The sequence below is a fragment of the Lepisma saccharinum genome, chromosome 2, assembly GCF_977018435.1.
Source record: "Lepisma saccharinum chromosome 2, izLepSacc3.1, whole genome shotgun sequence".
Classification (NCBI taxonomy): domain Eukaryota; kingdom Metazoa; phylum Arthropoda; class Insecta; order Zygentoma; family Lepismatidae; genus Lepisma; species Lepisma saccharinum.
In genome coordinates, this window is record NC_139230.1 from 124,683,352 (window position 1) to 124,702,362 (window position 19,011).

At 36.7% G+C, this 19,011-nt stretch overlaps 1 protein-coding gene across 1 annotated transcript in view; it reads right to left on the minus strand.

The window, feature by feature from the left end:
• The window catches only part of LOC145983626 (uncharacterized), a 29,763-nt gene extending 24,184 nt beyond the window's left edge, over positions 1-5,579 (minus strand). The window contains exon 1 of the mRNA XM_083116689.1: positions 5,164-5,579. Coding sequence (XP_082972815.1) covers positions 5,164-5,579 — 416 coding nt within the window. The remainder of the gene's footprint in view (positions 1-5,163) is intronic.
• Positions 5,580-19,011: the final 13,432 nt, after the last annotated feature.

Below are 19,011 nucleotides of genomic sequence, written 5' to 3' on the forward strand. Positions count from 1 at the left end.
CCCATGTTGATGCGAGTGTTGCAATAAGTACACTATCATGTTGATGGGTGCCACGTCACTCGTGGTGCAAACGTTGAACATTTGTAGGTGTTACAAAAACTGTTTGAGTGCCTCGTTCGTTCTGGACTGGTTTCATTAACATAAGTTCAATACTTTACATGCAATCAATATTTGAGACGCCTCAAGTATTTATGAAACATCTGGTATATGAATGTATATTAAGGTGCTTCAAAAAAAAAAAAATCAATTTCTCTCTTCTCACCCTCTCATTTTTTTACAATATACATAAACATGATTTATCCAAAATTTCAGCTTTTTTGAATAATATTTAGGGGTCACGCAACACCATCGAATTTCTATTGCAAGTTAGCAGAATAGACATATGAACGATAAGAAGGATTATGCCATTATCCTAATATTAATACTTGTCAAAAGTTTAACATCTCTACAAGTTAAACAGTGTTTGGTTAGTTAAGGAAATAAGGTTTTCCGGAGTTCAGTCACTAGCGCAGCAAGGCAGAGCTCACCTTCTAGTCAACCAAGCTGATGATGATAGTGAAGATTATATTCATTATCAAAGCTCTTCTGAAATCAGCAAGACACAGAAAAGTGCAAGAAGTGACATAAGAAGAAGTATGCCTCTGGTTTTCACACCAACTCTCTATGTAGGGAAAATATAAGTGACAGAAAAGCAACCTTGGTAGTAACTGCTGCATTGTTAATGTAAAGTGTTGATCAAAATCTTGAAGATTTTACACTTAGTCATTCATCCATAAGAAGGCAAAGCAAACTATCCCCTCCAAACCAGCCACTAACATACAAGAAAACTTTCCATGTAAAACTAAAGCCTCCTTGATAGTGCACTGGTACTGAAAACTGATGCAAGATGTATATGGAAAAGAAAAGGAAGATCACCTTGCCAATAATAATATCAGGATCAAACTTTGATTATCAACTATGTGGTATTACTGTCATAGACAAGAAAATGCAATGGAAATCTGTTTTAGATATTGCCAAGTTAGTATTACCAACATCAGTATTATACATTCTTAGTATTAAATATCTGTTGCAGAAATCTTAGATAAACGGGCTGAATCTGAATGGAGTATGTGCCTTGACACGACATTGACTACCATGATGAAAGTCCCGGGTTCGATCCCCGGCCATTTCAAATCCGGGAACTTTTCTAACATTGGAAGGGGCCCCGGTGCCCACCCAGCATTGAATAACATGGGTACCTGGGGGAAACCCTGGGGGGTAAAGGCGGTCAGGGGCATGGTGCTGATCATATCACCCCCACTCACGACCAGATCAAGAAAGTGTGGGGCGTTACACCCGCACCCACTATACGCTTTCATGGAATGGTGCTAAGCACAGGGGAACACTTTTATCTTACCTTTGCATGTTTGACAATGGAACAAAACCTAGGCAAACAACTTTTGTATTTACTGGCACCGCGTGGAAATTATGCTATCTGCCATATTCATGCAATGCATGGTATTGGGACCTTCTACACCTGGTGTGCCTAATATACTATTTTTTGAATTATGTCGACATTCATGGCCAAAGATTGACCACTCTAATTTTGAACTCGGAGTGAGGAATCCTGAGGTGCTGGAAGCCATTCAGAGCAACATGTGACTAGTAATGGAATTTGTACAAGTCAACTTCTGATGCTCCATGAATGAGAGAATTACAGAGACACTGGAACTTTCTGTAATTATTCTCCGAGGAACACTTCCTTGTGGTGTAAGCTTTGGTGCTCCAGGAGCTATCCATCATGCCAGATGGATGTCGAAGGTTCTTTACAGCTAAAAAATGTGGATGTTTCGCAACAAGTTCAAGCTTACAGCATGATAAAGTAAAGGTTTAGTAACATCTGTATTTTCATTGTGATAGAATAATAAATTGGTTCAAAGCACCCCTTCCTGTGCAAGCACCAAGAAATGACTGGGATCTTCTTCAGTGTTATGTAGCATAAAAAAAAAACAAAAAAAAAAACAGATATATCAAATGTGTCCATCATGACAAACTGCCACATCTTTGGTCAGTGGCCTGCCCAACATTTTTGAAAGAAGGTTTACTTTAAGAGGTGATTATTTTTGCTACATTAGAGAGGTTTGGTTTAAGGCTTTTAATGTCTTCGTAATTTTTGGACTTGTGTGTGTGCATACAATGGTATCTAATGATGACAGAAACTAATCCAGGATGTGAACCATCTCATGGTTGCAGCTATTTTTCAGAGCCAATCGTTTCATCTACCCATTGAAACAAACAGGATACTACATTAAAAATCTAAATCTATGTATTAAAAAGTAAATCAATGTAATTTTCACAGAGGTACACTTTGTCCCCAGTGTTATGTCTGGTACTCGGTATCACCATCTAACTATACATATGCTACATATAGATATGTATTTCATGTAAAGGAGAGATAAACTGAACTTTGCCATGATCACAAAAATTCAGTGAATGGCAGAGACACATACCAGAACTCAGGTGTATGGTTCTTCCTACAACCACCCAACAAATCATAATATTATCCATATACATGAAAAAATACTTTGTAAAACCACTTCTTTTTTAACTATGCTTGCCTAACCTAACCAAACCTTATCGGAAATGGTTCGTGGGGCTATCAGTGAATGGTTCGTGGGGCTATCCATCAGCTACCCGTGCATAATGTACAATTTGCACACGTGACGAACACAATAGTATATATTTTTCGGTGAAGAAGGTTGGAAACATTGCATACCTACAATGGTAGTCAACCTGTGCATGCCATATTGTTTGTTTCAGATGCGAAAAAAGGAATAACAAAAACTACTTCGATGTGAAAAATTGTACTTGTTTTTTGTGTATAAAGCATAATGGCACCTTGAACTATGTTCCGCAATACACAATTGGTAAATACGAACCATATGAAATGCAAAATATCCAATTTTAATGTGTCTCTGATATAATGAACAGTTACCTTTATATTCATCTATGCCCATTGCAAAATCAAGAACATTAAAGTGTCACATGAAATGGCTTTTCCAAACATTTACATTTCGTATATGTGACACAATTGCAAAGCATGCATGCATGCACTGTTTTCTTCCAAAACTCTGAATGTGATATGTTTGTTCCAAAAGCAACCTCAAATGCTTTTGGAAGTATTTCATACTCTTTTTGTTCATGTATTGCACACAATTTTTCAAACTTTTTAGCAGGGTTATAGTATTTGATATTCATTTTAACACATAAGTCACTAAGAACAATAATAATACCACAATATGAAATAATTCATATTTAAGTACATCATTGCATATCATAAAAACTATCGACCGATGCCGTTTGAAAAATGAAAACAGCACTAGTATCTCAATGTAAAAATTGTATAACACAATGCACACATGTAGCTACTGTTTTATCTTTATATTTTAAAGCTAAGCACTAAAATGTCGACTCTCAACTTACATGATGATGAAGTGTAGGCAGCTGCAGTATTAGTCTATTATTACAGCATAAAATGATATATGAAATGAAACTGTTAACCTTGAGAACCGACTGCATGTTCTATGACTCACAAGAGGTTTCAACATGTTATCTGGTGTTTTCATTAAATGGCCAAGTTTGAGGGATCTCATAATTAAATAAAAAAACATTAAAACATTTGTAAGCATGGTCAGCCATGTTGAAGGCACACATATTTTATAATAACACAACTAGCAATTCATTAGCGTACAGTGTGTGAATCCAATTTGCATTCATGACTTTCTTCTATTTAAACTTTAGGTACCAGTTTCATAGATTGGAGACACATTAAAATCCTATATTTTGTGTTTCACATGGTTTGTACTTACCAATTGTGTATTGCGGAACATAGTTGAAGGTGCCAGTATGCTTTTTACACGAAAAAAAACTCAATTTTTCACATTCTGAATGCTTTTTTTAAATTTCTTTCTTTGCTTCTGGAACACACAATATGGCGGGCACATCTTGACTCAAGTTGTGGGTACGCAATGTTTCAACCTTCTTCACCGAAAAATACCTACTATTGTGTTTGTCACCGGTGGAAATTATACATTATGCACGGGTAGATGATGGATAGCCCCATGAACCATACATGGATAGCCCCACAAACCATTCACGGATAGCCCCACGAACCATTCACAGATAGCTCCATGAACCATTATGCACGGTAGCTGACCGATAGCCCCACAAACCATTTCTGATAAGGTTAGGTTTGGTTACGTTAGGCAAGCATAGTAAAAAAAAAAGGGGGGTTGAAACACTAACAGGGGCTTACATCATCAAACATACGCAGCATCCGGTTGTCGTAGGCAAGTAAATTAAAGCAATGGCAATTGTGCATCGGTGAGATATTTTTTTGAAAAATACATGATTTCCCGGTCAAATATATTCCACGATGAAAGAAAATACCTCGACGAACGTTGTAAACCTTGGAGAAACTCATTTCCGTAAGTAGTTTCTTGTGTAAAATTGAAGAAATGTGTCTCCGATGTATGAAACTGTTACCAAACTTTATGTTTTCTATTATTAGTATGTTATCTTACAACCTTATTTGCACTACAAACTCTTGTGTGGTCATTTGCTACCTTCAACAAGCCACATTTCACCACTAATTTTCTTGGTAACAAACATGTTTCTCTAATGTGAAAATAAGTAGAATTTAGACTCAATTAAAAATTATAAATTCACTCCGACACCCTACCTTGAATATCATATTTTGCAGAACCAAGATCTGTTTACTCACACGTTCTTACAAAAAATAAAAAATAAAAATAATTTCAGGCTGGTCTTGGAAAATGCATTTATATGATGTGATTTTAATAAGGCTACAACTATTTAAAAAAATAAAGACAGATTCAAGGAGGATAATTGAGTGGTTCAGGAGTGAAATTTGACAAAGACAAAAGCATGAAACAGAAAAAATCAGGTGAAAGTGCCTTCATTACATTTAACTTATGGGTTACCCAGATGTTCTCATGTGTATCTGGCCATAACTTGCTAGTGAAGGAACTTCATTCACTATCGTACAGTAACTTTAGACTAGTCATCAACTGAATCCTGTTAACTCACATTTGAACCGAATGTGGGTTATCAAGTTTTACTCCCTATCCCCTCAAATGTTCAAACACTTTCTAACATACTTACTAAGGTAATGGAGGAAGTGAGCTTTTTGGAGACGTTACTTCTGAAGACGTTTTCTTTGAAGACTTCCTTATTGAACATTTTGGACACTTCTTTTTTGGAGATTTTGGACACTTTCTTTCTGCCGATTTTGGACTCTTTCTTTTTAAACATTTTGGACACTTTCTTTCTGGAGATTTTGGGCTCTTTGTTTTCAAACATTTTGGGCACTTTCTTTCTGGCGATTTTGGACGCTTTATTTCTGGCGATTTTGATCTCTCTGTTTCTGAACATTTTTGACAAATTCTTTCTGGCGAATTTGGACACTTTTTTTCTGGAGATTCTGGAAGCTTTCTTTCTGGCGATTGTCGACACTTCCTTTTTGAACATTTTGGACACTTTCCTTTTGCACATTTTGCACACTTCCTTTTTGAAGGCATTCTTGTTGAAAATTACAAATTTCCCTTTTTCTGAAGTTGATCAAAAAAATTTAGATATGGCTCCTTGTCAATCACCGAGGAAGAGTTTATTGATTTCGATATTCCACTGTTACCATGGAAACGATATATCGATAAGCATTTATGACGGATGTTTCCGTGTTGATCGAGTCCAAATAAATCAGAAATATATAATTTTGCAGGTTCCTTAAATATTATCAGAACACGCAGTAGCACAATTTTAATTAAATTAACTTGTCTTAAAAATTTCTTGAAAATAATTTGCAGACTGTTGTTTCTGTTTGGTGAACCAAACGGAAGTGACGTAATAACATCTGAATTGTGCGTGTTTGAGAAAATCAAACTTAAAATTCGTAACCATCATTCATGCATTATTTACACAATTACAATTCTAGTAATGCCTACGTTGTTAGATTAGGAAGACAGATTTATGGCTGTTACCAACCTGGGTGTGTCTCTGGTCGAGTGATTTGTGCTTGTGTTTGTCATGAATTGTGTTCTGAGAATGAATTATAAATGCTGAAAATGTGAAGCTAAGACTCGAACATGGGACCGTCGATGAAGAGATTCAAGGCGCAAGGTGATCGAGGTTTGAATTTGTGTCCGTAGTATCTGTATTTAGAGAATTCATTACATTAAAAAAAATGCTTCTAGTCCACCTTATGATCACAAGGAACCTCGGGTTCGTATCGCCATGATCTAAACTTTGAATGATTTTATGGTGTTTGTAAAGGGTATTTAATTTGTTATTGTTATGGCTCATCCCAATGTTATCGTGGGTAGGTTACATCAGTTTAGTGTGAGAAAGCTTGTTCTGAGTCCACTTGATATTCTACTGTTAACTTAGCATGATGCAACCCGGCCAGAAAGCTTTACACAAGTAAATATAGCAGCTGAATGACAATCCAAAGAATGGCAGATGGGAAGGTGCCTATCATTGCATACACACAAATGTAAATTACTGCCTAGTCCACCTTTTGGCATCCAAAGACGGCCCAAGTTCCGATTGTTTAATTCCGATTTCATCATGGTAGGCAGGCATTTTTTTCATGGTTCGATTTCTAATTATGTCTGTTTACACATACTTCGAAATATTAGCGATTACTTACTGTGTATTTCCTTGAGAATGTTTTTATACTTCCATATACTCCTATACTATTCTTGGAAAATGTCTGTTATATCGGAGACACATTTCTTCATTTTTACAGAAGAAACTACTTACGGAAATGAGCTTTTGTAGCATTATGAAAGTTCGTAGAGGTATTTTCTCACCATAGAATGCTGCACAACAAGAAATGAGCACTTTGGATATAATAAACTTGCATTTTGTGCAGAGCGACAACATTATGCCGTTGTTTCCATTATGTACCTGCAGATGGCGTGAGCATCGAAATTCACGCGGTCTCACCAGTGTTTCCAAACGTGGCTTTTTTTACGAGAATTTTTTTTATCTATGCTTACCTAACCTAACCTAACCTTGCCGGAAATGATACATGGGGCTATCGTGAATGTTTTTTTGGGCTATCCGTCAATGGTTTTTGGGGCTATCTGTCAATGGTTTGTGAGGCTATTGTGAATGGTTTTTGGGGCTATCCATCAATGGTTCGTGGGGCTATCATGAATTGCTTATGGGGCTATCTGCCAGTGGTTCATGGGGCTATCATGAATGGTTTTAGGGGCTATCCATCAATGGTTTGTGGGGCTATCGTGAATGATTTTTGGGGCTATCGGTCAATGGTTTGTGATGACATAATGAACACGAAAGTAGAATGAAACACCTCATACCCACTCCAAATTGACAAAACACAAGCACGACGCGCGATGATACAATGCTGTGCGTACCATATTGTATGTTCCACAACGGAACCAAAAGAATTACTCGTAATGTAAAAAATCGAAGTTATTTTTGTGTTTATAGCATAATGCCACCTTCAACTATGTTCAGCAATACACAATTGGTATGTACGAACCATCCGAAACACAAAATATCCGATTTAAATGTGTCTCCAATGTAACAGACATTTGCTCTATACTTCTCTTGCAACCAGCCATTTGTTTACTATTGTCTTAGTTATGGACTGCTGTTGCCATCTAGGTAACATTTGTGTGGTGTAAAATGGTTTTATATTTGGGTTAAGCAAGTCATGTTTAGAGCTCCTAGTATTCAAATAACTTCTGTAAATACTTTTGTGGTTAAGTTAGGTGGGCCAAGTATATGCCTCTTACCTTACAATAAAGACTGAAATGCATTCAACACATCATGTTGTTAGTGCCAGTCTCAAGCACTTAGACCTCTCGGAGCCTCTTTTTGGCAGTAGCCTTGTTGATTGTAAGTGGGCACCTTTTCCATCTTCTCTTCGCCAATAAGTAGGAACTTTTCAGACATGCAAACAAAGCTAATTACTGTAACGGTTCCGATTGTGTTATGCTCTTTTTCAAAATCTTGTAGCAGAAACATTAACTATCGTAGGACTTTGGCAATCATTGTGACACGAAATTTGAACCTTTCTTAAAGTATTTAGCAGTGTTTTGATTTCGGAAAAGTACTTGTTAGTGTTGAAAAAAATACTTTAAAAACACTTTACACAACAATATCTCCTCCCGAAATGCAAGGGATTCTACGTTCATGGAAGCAAAAGGAAGCATCGTGAAGTACTGCTGAGGTACCAAAAACTCACCATTTTGCAAACTTCACGCATGACACAGACTACATGATCCTCTCTCCCCGGATGTTCGCAGGAGCTCCGAAAAGGTTTCGTGTTTGAGGGAACCAGTAGCAACATCTACTAGTAATTATGGGTGTGCGGGATAGGAAATTTGTATAATGCCAACATTCGGAACGGGAAAAATTCACAGTTTCCCGATAAAGCCAGGAAATTTTCAAGGCGGGAAATGTTGAAAATTTCCCAGCATCCACCCCCACCTGTACCGATGTATATATAGCAGCCTTTTTTTCAGGGCTAAACAAAAACAAAATATAAAAATTGACCCAAATTGCCCACCAGTTCCGGGCTGCACCCCTGGATTAATTCACCTACCACTACCATGCCCCTGCCTTTTTCTGTAGATTCCCTTTAAAGGCATGTTAGAACCAGGTCTTCAGGCTTCCCGAATAGGAGTTTCGTAGCACTCATCATTCGCGAAACTATACATCAGACTAAACACAGTTGTTAAATCACATTTTCGAGCCATGTTCCCTTGGCCCTGGAAAAATATCTGTAGCCTCCACCTGGATGTTTCCTTTGGCATACAAATTTTCTGAATCCTCGATTCGATATGTTGCCGTATAACTTCATCGGTGTTTGTGGTGTGGACATGAATGACATTTGTGCAGGAAACCATTTTCGACACACCACTGAAAAGCTGTAGAGTTGTTTGAAAATGTTTCGTGAAGCCTGTAGCGGTTCCATGTATCTCCGAACATTTTCCCTGCCAGACGAAAGTACACATTCAAACACTGCACATAAACGACTAAAGTAAGTGAACCGATGCCGATGTGTCCTCACAGATGTGACCCAGAGAGAAGCGGAAGTTCATCCGAAAGACTATAGTAAATAAATGGCTGTTGTCAATGGTAGGATTACATAGGAGTATATGGAAGTGGAAAACCTGTGTCAACATAACACCCAGTAAATTATCGCTAATACAACGCAGTATGTGTTAACAGAAGTAAATCGAAATCGAACCATTTAAAAATTGCATTCGTAGCATGATGAAATCACAATAAAACGAAAGGAACTTGGGCCCTAATTACTTTCAGAAAGCTTTCAATTTATTTTCAAAATAATTTCTGCAATACTTTCTCTTTCCTTTATGAACAAAAAATGCATTGTCCATGGGATGCATGGATGCTTGCGTACATCTTTTTTCCACTGATAAGTTGCACTTTTATGAAACTCCAAGGAGAGGTAATTACTTTCACCAAGGTTTGACTTTACTGTAACAATGCTTTGTACAATTCTGCAATACTTCGTCTTTCTCTTATGAAACTGAAAAAAAATATCATTAAACATTCAGAACTGTTACCCAGTACTTTTTTCATGTTTGTGTTCTGTAATTTTAGTGGCTTCCTGTGTATTTCAGTCTTTTTTTTTCACAAAAGTAGTAAGAATTGTGTTTCATGGTCAGAAATGTGGGACATGTTTTTTCAGTGAAATTATTTTGTGTGTACACTTAACCAGGCATGTAGCCTGATAATGTTTTCATGAGCACATGAAAAATCATGCACATTTTAAATTACGAACATAATAAATGCACACACAGATATATTTATTTGAAAACATACTTTGTTTGATGTACGAGTATATACACACAATTTACTCTGACACAACATGACGACTTTCACGTCTGATAACTTTTCTAGATAGTTGGTTCCACTGACTCCCACGGTGCTCAACGGAGGGCTTTGAACACAATTGCTGTGCGTGTTGCAAAAAAAAGGGACTGTTGGCCATTATACCCCTTAGATGTTCACTTCACTGTACAAACCCTGACGCAAGTGGCAATAATTCTTTTATTCGGCACCAGAGTGTAGCATATGCAAACATGTCTAGGGGGACTTGCAAAGGTCTGCGCTACATAGATGCAAACTTTAGCGAGAAGTCTCTAAATCTGGCAGATTTTGAGCAAATGAAAGCACATGTCTAGTGTGTGTTCTTTAGTTATTTATTCGGGCAAATCAGCAAGTAGTCTTGTTCAGAATAGATACATTTAAAAAATATATATAAATACAGGGCTAGCATATATGATTCATTCGTTTTGAAAAGGCTATATTTTCAAAAGTATTACACGTACGCACATGAAAGATAGATGAAAAGAACCACAAACTCACCAAGTTTGTATTGTGTATTCCAGGTGGCAGCACGAGATCATTATCTTTTTCTATTATCTATTATTTCGCTGCCAAGTTGATATTCAGCGATGGAGCAACGTTCCACTTATCCGGGAACGTGAATCGCCATTATGTGCGATTCTGGGGCACGGAAAACCCACGTCCAGTCGTGACAGTTGAAAGAGATTTGCCAAAGGTGAATGTTTTCTGTGCAGTGTCACAAACAAAGATGTATCGGCCGTTTATTTTCTTCGCTCAGCAAACTGTGGCTGGTAAATGTTACCTGGATATGTTGCAGTTGTGGTTGTTCCCGCAATTCAGTGCTGACTTCAGGGATTTTGTCTTCCAACAAGACGGGGCATCCCCTCATTGGAACATCCCACTTCGTGACTACCTATACGATGAACATCCCCATCGCTGGATTGGGCGTATTTGTGAGGATGACCTAGCTTTGTTCCCCTGGCCTCCCAGATCTCCTGATTTAACGCCCTGCGACTTCTTCCTGTGGGGGTATGTTAAGGACCTTGTTTACGTACCCCCACTACCACAATCCTTAGTCGAGCTCAAAGAACACATCAGTTCTGCAGTGCAGACCATTGACAGGACTATGCTACAAAATGTATGGAATGAGCTCGAGTATCGTCTGGACGTGTGTCGTGTAACCAAACGGGCACATATCGAACATTTGTAGAGGGTGTATAAACTTGGTGAGTTTGTGGTTCTTTTCATATATCTTTCATGTGTGTACGTGTAATACTTTTGAAAATACAGCCTTTTCAAAACGAATGAATCATTTATGCTAGCCCTGTATATCTAAAAGAGAATTTTTACAGTCAATCTTCTTTCGTCCCACAGTACTTGTAGTAATTGATTGATTGATTGAGTGGGAGATCTAGAGCTTAAAGTGGAATCCGAACCACTATGTACCTCCAACTTGTAGTAATTGAAGGGCTCAGGTGTAAGAAAACATGGTAAGTGACATTTTCATCATTTCTGAGTTCATTGAGAGAAGAATGTTATAAGAAGCTATACTATAGATAAATTGTTTTTGTGTTGTGTTTACCAATTTCACAAGGCTTCACTGAGTCCAATGCAAATTGTATGACATGGCAATTTCACTTGAAAATTGAAGGATGGCACATTTTACTTTGTAACTCAAGATTTACCAAAATTTTGCTTACCATGTTTTACAAGTACACCCGAGCCCTTCAATTGATCAATTCACCTGCATGCATGGATGGGCAAAGGACACATCCTGGGCGTTGGTTACCATTTGAACATATACAAGGGACTTGCTTCCAAAAGACTGCCTCTGGAACAATTCATTTTGTGCAATGTACAAGATCAAGGATGGTAAATATGTTAATGACGACTGCTTACATACACATAATACATTTTTTCTGGACTCGTGGGAGGAAGCGTCCCGCAAACAATGCATGTGCTTTCAATGCTGAATGAATGCCGTTGGTTATCATATGGTCCGTGTAATAAGAAGTAGATTGCAAAGTATAGTAGTCTTGCATTGTACATACCTGAGATTGAATGTTATACTAATTACTTTGGACTAGCCATTACTAATTATAAATAACATAATTAAAGGGGTGTTAGTTGAATAAAAAAACTTGCATTACTTCAAATATAGCGTTATTTTTGGGGGGAACTTGTTGAAAATAAGTTGAACTGTTGTTCTCAGTTTTTCAATTGAAGATGAAGTTACAAGGGAGAGGAGTAAATCTGCTTTCAGTATAAAAATTTTATTGTGATCATCCGTATGTAAACCTCACATGACACCACTTCACTTAACATTAGAACCGTGGGCTTTTTTTTATAACTAGAACCGCGACAGCAGTCAAATTGACAGCCATGGAAAATGTGGGTTATATTTATAGTTTTGTTTGTTAATATTTTTTTAATTGTTTGAGTACACATCTTTAATTTCACAGAAATGAATACATGACCCCATTCTTGTTTTCACGAACATTATTACAAATAAAATTTAAAATTTTTTCATGCAATAACAATAAATTTACTTATTTGGCATCATCTGCAATGCAATTGGTGCAGTATTTTTTAATAATTTTTACACATTTTACACATACAGCTTTTCCACACTGCTTACATAAGTATCCTGTCTTGTTTCTGCATTTGGATGTTTGGCACTGTCGATGCTGTCGTTTTCCTGGAGGCTCATAGGAGACAATCTTTATATTGGGCTGTGGGACTCTGTTGCTTCCTTCTCCGAGTTCTTCAGAAAGTTTCATCAGGAACAAGTGATGACCAAAATTTTCGCCAGTTGTACTCTTGTACAAAATATATGCATTGAGAGCGGCTAGGTCCAAAATGTTGTAGAATACATGAACTGGCCATCTTCGCGATGCTGGTTTTATGGAAGATGCTGCTTTTACGGAAAATTTATGAGCCATCTGATCTGCTACATTCACACCAAACTTTGTGCTGTTGTAAAAGCTGACAGTTTCATTGAGTTTCTTTACACCACCACCAATACACATGCTTGATTCATCTCATTCACAAAAAGATGCCATGCACTTGAAATCTTTCCTTCAAGGATATTTCGTTTAGCAAATACTGATGGGCAAGGCATTTCTTGTAAAACATTATGTGCTGGATGCCTACCAGGAACATTTACATCGGCATCAATTACAGTCCATTCGCTTCCATCTTTAGCACTGTATTTCATTCCAGATAGAAAAGGGGACTCACCTGGAGACATTGTGATTTTTCTTTTTGCTCCCCGTTGAACTGTAGAAACTGGTGCTGCTTCGTTTTCTTCATCTTCTGATGAATGGTTCAATTCAATGTATTGTCCTAGTGGAACAAAATCAGGATCCTCTTCACTTTCACCTCCATCAAAATTGTCAGCATCTATGTCCTGAATTGAGTCTAAATACTTTGATATATCTTCAGCTGATAGTCCATGTTCAGCCATTTCTAGAGCACAATAATCACTCACATGTGGGAGAAACAAATATCAAGAACAGACGACAAAGGCAGTGCTTGCAAAGTTTCACAACTCCCTATTCGGCTTAAACAAAGAGATTGAACATTCACCTGCAAGCTGCTGCCACCTAGTGATAAATCTAATAAATGATACACCAGGTGGCAGTAGCTTGAAGGCGAATTTTGCAATACATCTCCCGAAAGGAGGTTTGCATTTTTCTGTTTACCTTTGCATAAAAAATGGAGGGTAATGCACAGCGTTATTTTGGCCGCTCCCGTGGTTGGAGGTATTTCGATGAACAACTACATAATATTTTTTTAAAAAAAATTAAATGAAAAATATATTCTCAAAGTAAAAAGAACAAAAGTCAAGGAATTTCAGATGATTCAAAGATATATTAACGTCTTAACAGCAATTTAAAATTCAACAGCGGTCAAACTGACCTCTTCCGTTGTTCTAGTGTTAACATGTGGTCTTTGAGGAAAAGAGAGTGTTTTTTTTCCTTTGAATGAAAATTGTTTCTTGTTGTTTCATGGTGCAGTTTCTGTCCTGTATTTTCTCATACACGAATGATTGCAAATTTATAAATATTATACATCATAGAACGTAATATTTGACAAAGATGTAAAAATATAAAATGAAACAAAGAAAGAATGAAATTCTACATCTTAAAACTAAGAACACTGTTCCTTGTCATTTCAGTTACCTTGGAGCCAAAGAATAGCAAGTTGAAAATATGTACAAATACAATTATTAAAATAATGCTAATTTGCTGATTCTGTTATGCTCTGCTGTTTACTATTCTCTGCCTTTTGCAGTAAAAACAAGCCACTACATTATCGGCATGCTGTGTGACATGATACCACTGGTATCAGTGATATATGATTTAGTATCCTCCTCTCCTAATATGTGGCTGAAAATGTGAGATAATCTACCTGACAGCTGGAATCAAATTTTAAAAAATGTACTTCAAGTGTACACATGTCAGACAACACTATGATTGCTAAGAAGCACATTAAATAAGTTGTATGCACATAAGCTTATGTATAAGAAACATGGATCATCTATCAACCCCATCCTTCTATACTAACCCATTCACCTACAAATTTACAAAATTGAAATTTGTCCTGAATCTGGATTTATATGGCTGCTGCTTGCCATTTTTTGAACTCCTTTTAATATATTAATTTACTGAAATAATAAATATTAAACAAATATACTCTTTCCATTGGTGTGAATTTTTTTTATTTATGAGGTAGGAAGTAAGAAATATGCTTTTATTTCATCTTCATTCACATCAAACCACTTTGTCACATTGTTTCTTTTAGCTGCATTGCTCATATTCTTGCTTGCATATTTGTTTGTTTCTTTCACGAAAACGTCTAAGAGAAGGTCCATGAAATCCAATGACATGTCAAGTTCACTGGGGCTGTTATCTTGAAATTTCTGCAAAATTTCATGAGAAACACCACAGCCCCCATGTCGAAGTGATTAACACATTGCACTACGATGCTAGGGGTCCTGGGTTCGAATCCCAGCTTGGGCATGGATGTTTGGAATCGACCCCCCCCCACAAATAATAATATTGATTGATTAACTGAGTTTGTGTTTAAGTCCACTTTATGCACAACAAGGCTAATCAGGACTGGACATACAGTTTAAAGTGTGATCCGAACCACTATGTGCCTCCATTGGAAATCGAACCTTTCACCCCTTGATTAGAAGGTGACGGTGCTACCACTGTACCATCCGAGAGGCCTGGATATTCAAGAGAAGCCCTTAGTAATTATACTTAGGTGTGTATTTTCATGATATCCATCACTCAATACATTTTGATAGTAGTATTTTTTTACCTCGGTAACTTAGTATTTGAGAAAGTGACATGCCTACATAGAGACATATCAATTCAAATGTTTTGTCTGCAATAGTTTTATCATCTGTAAAGTTTAAAATATAGAAATAATTTAAGAAGGAGCAGTAGTGGGAAGGAAGGTTATGCTTTGTAATGATCATTCTTCTTTGAGATATTTCTGCTCCTCATGTGCAAGAGGATAAATGAAATGAGTTTTACACATGTGTCTCTTAAGTCATATGAACATTATTTATTTTAAAATGGTTACTGACTAATTAAAAAAAAATATATATAACTTATCATCAGAATTTACTGTAACCTGTTGTGCAAATAAGAATGAGATAAAAGTGTGATATTCATTAATTTCATCCTATGAGCCCTTGAAGGGACTGTTTAGGTTGGGGATGCTACTTGTTTAACCCTCCATTGGTATACATGTTTTGGAGTAACACAGTTAGTATACGTGTGAGTGTGGCACTCACATATCAATTACATGTTCTTTGCCATTTTTTCGAATATCATTTTACATTTATGACATTAAAAATAGTTTATAATAGATATTGCCTAACATATATCACTTGCATGTTAAAATTTATCTTATTTATTACATAATAACAAAATTATATCCTTTTATTGCAATATTACTGATTACCTAATGGCAGAGACAAATTATTATGGAGCGCACAACAATGTTTATGACTTTATTTGGAATTTACTTTTAATGTTAACTAATTTGTACAACATTAGTAATATATTCAATAATTTATTTTGTGTTGAGAGAGATGTTCAATCTACTTCGTAGTTTCATCTCACCCAATATATTGATGGAAAGGAACATGGAAAAATAGACTCTTCTTCACAAGGAGTTTCATCTGCGTTGCTATCATTTCCGTCTTTTAATAACTCCTCAACATCATTATCGTCTTTTCTCTGTGAATCAAACACCCTGCCCAGGTTGTCTCTTTTTGTCATCACTCAGTTCGGCAAGCAATGCTCGGAACTGCTGTTGTTCATTCATAATGAAAATCAGGTATCAAAGTTAATTTAGCCAGATATAATGACAGTAATAAGTAAATTAAGTCAAATAAAATAATTACCAAAGAATCAAAAAGAGAAAACAGTGATACAACATGAATTCAGTGCACACATAAAAAAAGTATGTGTGAAAACAATGGTTACATGGTTGGTGTACTTGTGAGAGCGGCACTCACAAAACACAGACTGCCATGAAAATGACATGTCTGTGCAGACAGAGAACAATGCCACAACATATAACTGGCCAGAAAGTAGGCCTCTCCAGTGGCGCAGTGGTAGCATCGTCGCCTTCTAATCAAGGGGTCCCAGGTTCGATACCTGGTGGAGGCACATAGTGGTTCAGATCCTACTTTAAACTGTATGGCCAGTCCCGATTAGCCTTACTGTGCATAAAGTGGACTTAAAACAACAAATCAATCAATACAATTAAATGATTAAAATAATGTACCAGGACACTAACTGGATACTCTAGAATGTATGAAGGTAGAGGCAGGCTTACTTCAGGGGTTCCCACTCTTTTATTCTCTTCAGTTATATTTGTAAAGAAAAAATGAAAAATGAAATTAAAAACATGCCACTTACTTCTGACTCTTGTGGCGACCTCTTGTCACTGGGAAGTTGTCTGGTGTTTGTTCATTTAGCACTTACATTCTGGCTTCTGACACTTGAATGGCTAATATCATTGTATGTAATGAGTTAGCAAATGCATAAATGTTAATAAATTTGTGTAGGATGTTCAGGTGCTGATAGAGATAGACCATGAATTAGGTCATATTATTTGCACCCATCAGATGTTGATAACAGAATGTGTTTTGCTGACCTCCATGGCAGAGTGGTTATCACAGTACACAATAATTGATTGAGTTGGTGTTTTAAGTCTACTTTGTGTACATTAAGGCTAATTGGGACTGAACCTATAGTTTAAAGTGGGATCCGAACCACCGGGAGTTGAACCCTACACCTCTTGATTACAAGGCAACGATGCTACCACTGTTCCATTGGGGAGGCCAGCATGTAATGATGCCGGGGGTACTCGTTTTGAATTCCAGCCTGGGCATTGGTGTTTTTGTGAGTGGTTCACTTCTATGCACACACACACACACACACACACACACACACACTCACACTCACACACACACACAAAAAGCTGAGTGTCTACATCACAAAATTTGTGCTCTCACTAGCGATCAAACCTGTAGACCTTGAGTACATATCATACCCATAACTATTGATTAGGATTTTCTTTATTTCACTTCAATCTTCTGCCAATTTTGGCTAATCCCCAAGATGAATCTTAGTGATCAGGTTATATGAAACTGTTTTTAAGAGGATAAAGACATATTGAATGATATGAAATCTGCCTTTCATTATCAAAACCAACATAAAATCTTGACTTAACATGGTTTGAGATTTCTTATTATCGATTATGTTCCATGTGAAAGTCTCAATGATGTTCTTATTTCTCAACAATTGGCACTTACCTTTAAATATGGAAATTTTCAAACACTGGGAGAAAGATAAGAAAATGAGAATTGTTGCTTTTTCGTATTGATCAATGTGAGTAGTGTGGTCTCCAAAGTATTTCCTCCAGGTTTATCATTTTTAGTGTTGGTTAGCAGTATTTTTAAAGTTATTAACACTATATAAACTGACAATTTACAAAAGCAATATCAACCAGAAAATAAAATTCAAAAACATGCTACACTGTAGCCTTTATATTTATTTTGTTATTCCTCCATGTCAATTTGTTATATATTTAATAACAGGAAGAATATCAATTAATGGTAATTAGATATCATAATTCACATCATATGAAAGAGCATAAATTGTCTTTAATAGTGAGCTTTTACAATGAATAGGCAGTGACCTTGGTGTTTACCATGGAGAAAAATTGCCCCTATCCTAGTTCAAAGATTGACCCTGACATTTGGCAACTAGTGATGACTATGTAAAAATGTCACCATGCTCCACACTCGTCACTGTGAAGGACGTTTCATTCAATGGAAGCTGTCTCAGATCACAATTGATGTGTTTGTAATTTTTATCAATAGATGTCAGGGGAATTCAGTTTTGCATTTCTATGCATACTCTCGAACACAGGAGAGTGAAGCTCAGTCAGTATGTAGAAACAAGATAGCGGAACATATACAGTGCTTCATTCCATCCATCACTTTGCATTACAGCAAATTTGTATAAACATGTAATCTTTGTTTTAATCATCGTTTCTTATCAGTGAGTGTCATTTACGCAAACATCTGAGTTGAATCAACCCAATGGAACACAACATATGGTCCTCCACTTTAGAGGCAAGGGTTTGTACTAAACGCGATGTGCAGTAAGTAATCTCATTTTCTTTCATGTGCACCATGCAAAATTAGACATACTCAGCTCAGTCCAACACACATACACAGTGCCAAAACATAGTTTGTTCCTACCTGCACTGCTACGTAACATTCTGTTAGAGTTCAAGTGCTAGTGCAGTGCAGTAACAACAGTTTCTTACAGCAGCCATATTGCCAAAAATGCAGCTCCATTTTTGTCAGCGCAGAAAAGGAATGTAAACAACTGGATGATTCTTTTCACGCATCAGTCTCTACACAACAACTGCACAGGATGTCGGTAAGTAGATTTTATTTGTCTGGCTCATTCCTTTGCAGTTGTTTCCTTTTCCCTTTCATGCTCTGCTGTAATAATGAATGATAGTGAAGTGCAACAGTGTTTCATTAGGCAAGGAGGG